Genomic DNA, 10,067 nt, shown 5'->3' with positions numbered 1-10,067 from the left:
TAAATACAAATACAAAAAAATAGTACAATGTAGTTCAATGCAGTACATGTACAATGGTGCCCAATGAAATCCAATCGAGTGAGTCAGAGTTGCACCCTGCACCAGTGAAGAGCCCAGCGTTTGCATATCTAGGGCTGCGCAGCACCAGGCGCATACTTACCTCACACGATTGGATTGCATTTAGCAGCACTGCACAAGGCAGTACAATGCAGTACGCCGTTGGGAGACTTACCGATGACCCCGGATATCAGCTTCGTCACTGACACCACCTAGAGATACCCTAAGACATTGCAGAGAACACAACGTGGTGAAGACAGTGGCTACACAGAGCAGCAGGTGTAACAAGGCTCATGACAGGTCTACAATGTCAAACATTTGCTAGTTATTACGAATGTCTGGACTAAACAGGCAAGCAAGGATTCAGGTTGGATTGCTATCCCTGGTTATTTGGTCTTGCTTGGCTCTTGTGCTATCTTCTTTCCCATTCCGTTTAAAAGTCTTCTGACCGTTTGAGCCAGAGCACACTGGTATAAAGAAATGCTTCACATTAGACATTTGTTGACAAAACACAAGTTAGGGGAGTCTAAGTGCGGAACACAAAGTCAAGATAACACACACACACACACACACACACACACACACACACACACACACACACACACACACACACACACACACACACACACACACACACACACACACAACACACACACACACAACACATACACACTGCCTTCATGGCATCGGCAGTGGATTTGGCACAGTGCAATACCTGCAGAGCCCAGTGTCACACACCGATCTCGTATGTACAGAGAGTACGTCTAACACACCACGCCGCTCCGTACTCACCGGTGGAATGACCGGCCAATGCTGGTGGCTATGCTCCGCGCTACACTGGTCTTTCCAACGCCGGGTGGTCCGACCAGACACAGGATAGGACCTGAATGTCACACACCAACACCAACATCAACAACAACATGCGGAAACTAATCATAGCGCTCTGCAAGGAGAAAGGGCAACTAAGCACCGAATCACCAAAGCGGCTGCTGCCTAACACTACATTGTCAGGAGGATGCAGCAGTTGTAAATAAATACATGGGTGTAAACTACCGGTAATATTCCAACATGTCCATGGACAAACATGCTGTGAGAACGTGGATAGCAGCAAAGGAAGAATAACAGAAACAAAAGCTAGAGTATTGATAGCAACAACACACTTTGAAGACAGCTCACCACGCAGACTACTCTTCAGTTTGCGAACGGCCAGATACTCCAGAACTCTCTTTTTAGTCTTCTCCAAGCCGTAGTGATCAGCATCCAGCTGTTGCCTGACAATGCACCAGGACAACCATATAGTGGGGAGAAAGAAAATAAGGGAGAGAGTGTGTGTGTGTGTGTGTGTGTGTGTGTGTGTGTGTGTGTGTGTGTGCACATGTGCGTGTGTGTGTGTGTGTGTGTGACAGAGATTGAGAGAGAATGAAAAAGAGAGAGAAAGATGTGTACATGTCCTCAACACACACTGCACATGATAATCCTCTGTTTTCGCTATCCTCCCAGTGAAAAGATGGCAACTCTACATAAAGCCTAAAGGCGGAAATAATCCAGAACATACTTTCTCTAGGCTGATTGCGCAATGCACAGCGACCGACACACAGCAACAAGACCTGCATGCACCGCCATACCTTGCCCTACTAATATCCAGGTGGTCTTCTGATGAACGAGACCATGGGAGATCAACAAGCAGCTCCAGGTAGTTCCTACATGGCACACAGGTATTCAGAGAAAACAGCACACAAAACACCATGGTTACTACAGGAAAAGAGAGCACACAGTAGCACACAGTAGCACACAGTAGCACACAGTAGCACACAGTAGCATCTTAAAGGATAAGAAGAACATGATACACTGAACCAGCACAGAAGAGAAAGCCAGTCCTTCCATACAGTGTGTGTGTGTGTGTGTGTGTGTGTGTGTGTGTGTGTGTGTGTGTGTGTGTGTGTGTGTGTGTGGATGGATGGACGACACCAGGTTGCCAAAGCAGATCCTGTTTGCGGAGGGCACTAACACGCGGCCCCGCCATGGACCCAAGCGTCGTTGGAGAGATGTGGCAGCTTCAGACCTGCGTGCGACCGGTATCCCGGAGACGCAATGGTACCACCTTGCTCAGGACCGGAGGGACTGGCGCGAACGTAGCCGTCGGATGCCACCAAGCCAGCCCCAACCAAGAGTGTTCGTCTGTGTCTGCGGCCGCGACTTTCGCCGTCCGAATGATTTATCCCGACACAAGAACTACTGCCTCGCCTAATAGCTATCATCGCCTTCGGCGATGGGCTTTCCAAAGGTCCAAAGGTGTGTGTGTGTGTGTGGCCATGGTGACTCAATCTCTGCTGTTCATGGGCAAATCTCAGAGTGACTGAACAAAGTAATTGCAATGAAGTATAGTGAATAACAAAGTAAGTTTATAAATCAGCTTTCAAGGCCATACCGGGCACAAGCTTGCAGGAACTCTCATTGTTCACGATGCAGCGAACTCGTGCGTAACCAGATAGAGCGATTACACATAGCACAGCACCACACAACACCACACTGCAACAGCAAGCAAGCTACCTGAGCACAGCATGTTCAGGATGCACCGACGGCATTCGTTTCAATCTCTACACATAAGCACACAAGCACATAAGCATGGATGTATAAGCACGGAATTTCATTTTAAGCACACATGTGCACACACGTACACACAGACACATGGGTGCACACACGCATACACACACACACACACACACACACACACACACACACACACACACATACCGTAAAAGCCCGTGTATAGGCCCCCGGGCGTATAGAATAGCAGCCTCGATTTCCTGGGCGTATACAAGGGCACGGGCGTTATTTTGGAACCGGGCGTATACTTGGAATTGGGATAGCAGTAAGTATTGGGTATCAGTACCTGTACATGTACATGTACTGGTGTTTCCGGCATACCTGGGCGTATACATAGGCATGAGCGCTATTTTGAAACAAAAGTGCTGTCTTCCCCTGACTGGGCGTGTACACGGAGGGTGGGCGTTATTTCGAGTGGGCGTATACAGGGCCTTTTACGGTACCGGTACATACATACATACATACACACATACACTTGCATGCACACTGAAGCTAAAACACAAACCTTCAGTTCCTTTGTGGCAGCCTTCATTGCAGTCTTGGGAAGATTGGCATCTCTATCAATAAGAACACAGTAGAATGGGACACAGAAACTCAACACAGCACACCTCAGTGCAGTCATGATGCCCACAGACAGCAGAGACTACAAACTATGGTCACTGTGCTACAACTAATGAAAACAACTCATGCAAGATGAACTAGTCAAAATCCTCCGTATTGGGCACACGAGCGCAGCAACATATCTCCCGCCTGACCGTTGGCACTTACTGCAGACGCTGTTCGAGCTCTTCAATTTCTTCCATGTCACTATTGATCAGCCGTGAGAGCGCACCCTGGGATCTCTGTGGTGTCGTGGCACTTTGATCGTTGTCCTGCAAGCGAGGAATGCACAGAAGAGAGGCTGGAAAACGTCAGCATTTTGTACTGTAAAAAGGTCTACAAGCATGCTGTGATAAAAGCCCGAGCACATGCATACATCTGCATCAATGCTGCACTGTATCTCCAAGCGGTTCGGGAACAGAACCGAGAACAGCCAGTGTAACCTTACAGGATACATGACAAAACAGCCTTCCTGGCATGAATGGTGTGCCTTTTGTCCAACAAAGCTTGCTCGATGAACTAACTGTCATACTGCCTATGCTGGAAAGCATGACGACAAAGACCAGCAGATAAATCCCTGTGAGTGTGAACAGCTAGTCTGCAGAATAAAGAACCCAGCCAGTACATTTCCATGCACATGTAATGCCTTGGCCAGCAGCAGCAGTAGCCACATCAGCAGCAGCAGCACCAGCAGAAGCAGCAACAACAACAGCAGCAACACCACCAGCAGCACCAGCACTAGTAGCATGAGCAGCAGTAGCAGCAGCCTGCAGTGACAATAGAGAGCAGAATACATGTGGCAAGGTAATGCTACTAACCATCGTATTGGAATGATCAGAGCGACGAACCGTACCGGTAGCTTCGGGAGACTGAAGAGACATGAACATATGAGTACACACATACACACACACACACACACACACACACACACACACACACACACACACACACACACACACACACACATACATGCATACATACATACACACACACACGCACACATACACACACACACGCACACATACTTGTACTTGTTGCTCACTGCCAAAACTGGTCACGTGGGTTTCCCCGGGAGAGGGAAGAGAGACTCAAAAGGAATCTTGGAAAGATGACTCAATTGGCTATTGCACCGCCCAACGGCCGACACCCCCTGAAATCCCCAAAACTCTGGGTGGACTTGAAAATGATCCCACTTACGGGCTCACCACACCCCAGTAAGTGGGTGAGGACAAGGTGCAGAAAAAGGATTGACGGCATCAGGATACACACACATACACACAACCGAAAGGACTGACAACGGTATCTACAGCAGACACCTTCATCCAGTTCACGTGCCAAACAACCCGAAAAGAAAAAGAAAAAAAACATGTTTAGAACACACTTACCTCGAGCTGGCGGCGGATCAGGGACAATACAAGTGCAGCACGTGCCTTCACTTCCACCATCTCAAGAATCTGAGAAAGAAGCACAAAGTCCAAACAAATTCAAGCTCACAATCGGAGAAAAGGAATGTGTGCCTAATTGCTATTATCACCTTAGAACTGCATGGGTTGCCAATAACCGACTTGTGTTTACAGTATAAACTACTGTACTTGCGCATCACCAAAGAAGACTGAAGATATCAACCGTCTGCAATTCTGCATTAATTCTTCCAGAGATCGGGTAATGGGCAAGCATGATACACTAGTCTGAGCAGTAAACATTTTTGGAGCTCCGTCTGGAAAGGTTTTTTTAAAAAATAGGTGTCTGAGATGTCCAGGGATGGTGTCCTCCTACCGGAAGTGTCAAGGCACCCGGACACCAGAGGGCAGGACCCCTGGAGGCACCTGACAGCCACGGAGCTCAAGGCTTGCACCGTGATATTTTCGGCGGAGAAAGAAGTGAAACTAACTGATGACGTTCAGGGCCTGGGGCAGCGCGGAATCCGTCCAGAAGAAATCCTGTGGATCCAGGTAAGCACTGCCGGCCAGTTTGTACGACTCCCTGATCTTGACCTTTGGTCGGTGTGCGAGATGCACTCACAGTTTTCGTAGGGTGAGTACTTGTTCATGTAGTACTGAATGCGGTAAGTAGGACTCGTCCACCTGCCCCTCCCCACCTGGACCTACTAGAAGGGTGGTGGAGATAGGGGCGCTCTGGCGGGGTGTTACGGTACTTGAGGAGTAGTAACACTCAATGGCAGCACAAACTTCAGGCTCCTTAACAACATGACTGTCACAGGTAAACTTTCGTGTCTTCTCTTCAGGTTAAATACTGGCAATAGGAAACGAGAGCAAGAACAAGGAATTATGTACAGCAATGAGCCTATATTTCACCAGAAGAGAAGGCACAGAAGTTTACTTGTGAAAATGCATGTTGTTGAGGAGCCTGAAGTTTGTGCTACTATTGAGTTCTAAAGCTTTTTTTTTGTCTCCAAGGAAACATTTTCAATTCGTAGTACTAAAGATTGCATTTTTGTCTCCTAGAAAGCTATATTAAAATCCTAGGGAAATGTGCGGATTTACAGCATAACTTTGAAACATCGAGTTGGCCTGGGCATCATCATCATCACCATCATTCCGCATTACCTGCCGTTTTTCACCTTCAGATGCCGTTACCACTCCACCGACAACGTCCACCAATCGAGATGCCGGAAGAGAACTCATCATTTGCTGCAGAGGAGAAGTAAAAAAAATGGAAAGTAACCATCACGCTCTAGTTTCCCCAATGTAATGTGCTTGACAGAGCAGATAAGTCTGACACAGGTAATGTGCTTGACAGAGCAGGTAAGTCTGACACGAGTCACATCTAGCGCAAAAGTGGGATCATGGAAAAGTTCGCACCATCGCAAATCAAGATGTGGTTTTTGACCATAAAGAGCTCAACTGATCACAGCCAGGGTTCCAGCACTAAGAACCCTACCTTACCCCACCTTACCCCAGCACGAAGAACACTACATCAAACAGCACTAAGAACCCTACATCAAACAGCACGAAGAACACTACACTACCCCAGCCCAGCAAACTCGCACAACTCGTCTCACCCAGTGCAATCCCATCAGCTCACCTTAATGAGAGCTAGCCGCCTGCTATTCCCGGCGGCAGCAAACATACTCCTGAGAAGCACCCAGCTCCGAGCTAAGAACTCGTCAAACGCCTCTGGGTCGTCCTCGGCAGCCGCAGCAGTTGACACATCTTCGGGAAGTAAAATCAGATCAAAGCATATAGATCTAGTGAGTGAAGGTCTCCAAGACCTGCTAAGCCGTAATGTTATTCGTATACAAACTGCAAAGTACACTCTACTACACACAGGAGCACACCTTGCCAACACAGACTATCAGCATTAAACTAACGTCATGCAGTACCTTGCCGTGCAAAGCCATCGAGCTGCTCAATGTCCCCGACAAGGCGCTGCTTGCTGTGGATAAGGCTCTTCAGACGAAAGCGGCATATACCCTTGACATTGAGAATGCAGTGCGGCTTTGGATGGGATGACACTAAAGTGCGCTTCACCAAAACAACAGTACCAATGTCTCTGCTGTGCTTAGATCCTTCATCGTTGCTCTGCAAAGGTGCATGGAAAGACAAAAGTGCATAATATTATGATATTAAAAAAACAACAGGACCAGGGGTAACGGCGCTCTGCTGACTTGGCAGCTGTAATCATGCCTGAGTAGCTGTGAATAGAGTCATGGCGGCGGGTAACCAATATCTCGACGGGTCATTGGAAGAGTATTGCCATCGTGCCGGAGACAGGTTTGTCAACAGCTGGCGACAGGAGCTGATGGCTCTCGCTGCAATGGCGGAAATGCAGCCCCAGGCCGCCTACGCTGTGCTCACAAAAGGGCTTATCGTCCAAATGGTCCTACCACTTGAGAGCATAGTTGATAGACTCTGTCACCCTGGCACCTTTAGATGAGGTATTGGATCAATTTCTTCCTGCCCTTTTGGGCCAGGGAATGGCAGCTGACAGCTTGCAGAGACAGCTTCTGTCCCTCTCGAGGCGATTCGGGGGCTTGGCAATCCCTATGGTAGCAAAGTCTGCAAAGGCAGAGCATCAGGCATCACTTGCTATCACGGCGCCAATAGTGAACTTGACCGACGCCTACCCAAACGAGAGCGACCGAGACGCCCCAGCCATCAGTCCAGACCAAAATTCGCAAAGCGTCTTGAGTATCGTGGAGGGCATGGCCAGTCCTGTTCTCGAAGCCGTTGGCGAGGCACGAGGCATTGCCCGACAAAAGCGCCAGGGAAAAGTCGGTGGGTGCCGGCAGCAGCAGACAGAGCTTGCCGCAGAGCTTTCACCGGTCCAGCGGCAGCTGCTCGCAGTAGCAGACGAAAAGGGCGTTTCAACATGGTTAAAAGCACAAGCATCCTGGAAAAACTGCACCGTGCTGAAGAAGTTGGATTTCAGAGACGCGCTATGCATACACTATGGTCTGCCACTGGAAAATGTATGCGATCATTGTGTCTGCGGAAAGTCCATGACTACCCACCACGCTCTCACGTGCCCGACCGGCGGCTATCCGTCGGCTCGCCATAATGAGCTTCGGGACCTTCTGGCCGGTGTACTTCAGGAGGTACGGCCCGATGTCGAGATCGAGCCAAGTTTGCTCCCACTACACGGTGAGGACATCTCTGCCACAAGGTCGGGAGCCCCTTTGCAGCATATTGCCGCTGGCTGTGCTGACACGGGCAGAGGTGTGACTTCGCCTTTGCATGCCGGTAGGCCAAAAGCTTTTGTGTTCAATCTTACATTTCAATTGAGTGTTCTATTTATTTCCGAATTTGGGTTGTCTTTTTGCTTCGGTTCTTACTCATCAGGGTTTCACGTGATTGGTGTTGTGAATAAAACCGCTGTCAAGCCGTGAACACACATGAGTAGCCGTGAACACACCTGAGTAGCTGTGAATACACCTGAGTAGCTGTGAACACACCTGAGTAGCTGTGAACACACCTGAGTAGTTGTGAACACACCCGAGTAGCTGTGAACACACCTGAGTAGCTTTGTTCTCAACACGACCGCATACCACCGTACACACCCATAGCAAGTGACAACCCTTTCATCCTGAATGCGCAACGAAGACGTCTTGTCCCAGTCCAACAAGAATGCAGTAAGCAGTGCAGGTACTGGGAATGGACACAAGAGTACTCAACGTCCGTGATCAAACGTGCAGACTTGTGTTTTCACACGGGCCGACAGCGTGAAAACACCGATTGCACAGAGCTTGAACTTGAAACCATTTACCGTATTCTCGCAAATTGGCGCTGTACGTACATGTAAATTAGTGCCATACGAAAATAAGCGCCGCACTTCGAACCTGCAGATTCGTCATATCGCAAGCGCCTTACTTCGAAGTACATGTTTACCGCCGTGACGCGTACCGCCAAGGAGTGCTGGATCTTGAACGTGCGTACATGTATGTCTAGCGTGCACAATTTTGTTTTCAATGTCTATGGTGCGGTGAAATGCCCTTGCTGTACTGTTTTGCTCATCTGCAGCTGCAATTTCGAAGCAATTGTTTGCTACATTACCTGAACGTCAAACCAGATTGACGCTGTACTGTTGGTCACTTGATGATGACACTTACCATGGACTTTACTGGTGCAATTCTGGGCATGCATCTAAGTACCTCCCTAAAATAAGCGCCTCACCGTAATAAGCGCTCTTGCCGCGCCCGAAATGCCTAAGCACCTTGGCGCTAATTCGCAAAAAAAACACAGTACTTCGTACATGATAGTGGACACCCCGTTGCCGGGTAAGATCCCACAGGCAGCTGTCAGCGTACAGTATCGGTAACTTGCCTTCGCCGACGTGCTCGTCACAAGTCCCAGGTAGATGCGGCTCCAGTCTGAGCTGGACCACACGTACTTCTCCAATGTGTTCAACCTAAGTAGATATGCAGCAACAGTAGCAACAGCAGAAGAGTGGCACAGCACACAACACAGCCCCAATCATTTATCACATCGCAGTAAGTGGGTGAATTCAAAAGGAAAGGCAAAAAAATCAACAACGACATGGTATCTGGCTTTCTGCACCGGGTCCAACTTCAGTGATGGCTGTCTACAACGGAGATAATATTTGAGACTGATACTAGAATCTAAGAAAAGAACGAAAGCAATACCGGTACACGAGCTAGTATATACATGGTTGTAAATTCGCTAGCATCATTGATTGATATACACGAGCACGCATGTACGTGCAGACACACACACAAACGCATACCCTATTACATAATGATAATACACGTGTGTCTCTAATACATGCGTAGTCTACATTAGAGGCACAGTCTCTTAATACAAGCATATCCATTTCTCCTCTTGAACATCAAGTGTACACAGGTCCAACATATACAATGTATGTGGTGGCAGCAGCACAGCAGTCGATGAAAAATGGGCTGAAATTAATAATAGTCGCTGAGCACTGGTAGTCGAGTATCTACTAGTATACTGTGTATGGACCCCTTGAAAGTGAATAAGCAGAGGCACCAACAGAAGCGCGCCGTTCCCAATAAAAGCTCGGGGTCAGGGCATTAGAGAAAATTTGATACATGCACATGCACACATACACACACACACAAACCATGTACCATGTATACGCCTGTCGCAAGAGAAGCACGCAAGTTTGCAGTGGATGTGCACCCACGGGTTTTCTCTTATAGCAACGATAGTGGACAAGATCTGAATGAGACAGATCAAGAGTAGCGCCAGATAACTGCCTACTCCACATAATTGGCTCCACAATAGTTGTGTGGAACTCCCGACAGTTGTGGAGCCAGTTGTGTGGATTACCGATTAGGCAGTTATCTGGCGAACACGCAGACA

General features: G+C 48.4%; 1 protein-coding gene across 1 annotated transcript in view; it reads right to left on the bottom strand.

Annotated features, from left to right (window-relative positions):
- LOC135830998 (lon protease homolog 2, peroxisomal-like) overlaps positions 1-10,067 on the bottom strand; it is a 30,357-nt gene that overhangs the window by 17,490 nt on the left and 2,800 nt on the right. Inside the window, exons 2-14 of the mRNA XM_065343235.1 lie at positions 9,048-9,132; positions 6,608-6,806; positions 6,310-6,437; positions 5,832-5,915; positions 4,650-4,718; positions 4,083-4,133; positions 3,433-3,536; positions 3,170-3,221; positions 2,608-2,654; positions 1,683-1,757; positions 1,234-1,328; positions 850-940; positions 233-280 (exon numbers count right to left, since the gene is read on the bottom strand). Coding sequence (XP_065199307.1) covers positions 233-280; positions 850-940; positions 1,234-1,328; positions 1,683-1,757; positions 2,608-2,654; positions 3,170-3,221; positions 3,433-3,536; positions 4,083-4,133; positions 4,650-4,718; positions 5,832-5,915; positions 6,310-6,437; positions 6,608-6,806; positions 9,048-9,132 — 1,128 coding nt within the window. The remainder of the gene's footprint in view (positions 1-232; positions 281-849; positions 941-1,233; positions 1,329-1,682; positions 1,758-2,607; positions 2,655-3,169; positions 3,222-3,432; positions 3,537-4,082; positions 4,134-4,649; positions 4,719-5,831; positions 5,916-6,309; positions 6,438-6,607; positions 6,807-9,047; positions 9,133-10,067) is intronic.

The sequence above is a fragment of the Sycon ciliatum genome, chromosome 1, assembly GCF_964019385.1.
Source record: "Sycon ciliatum chromosome 1, ocSycCili1.1, whole genome shotgun sequence".
NCBI classification, from domain to species: Eukaryota; Metazoa; Porifera; class Calcarea; order Leucosolenida; family Sycettidae; genus Sycon; species Sycon ciliatum.
This window is presented reverse-complemented; position numbering and strand designations above follow the sequence as displayed.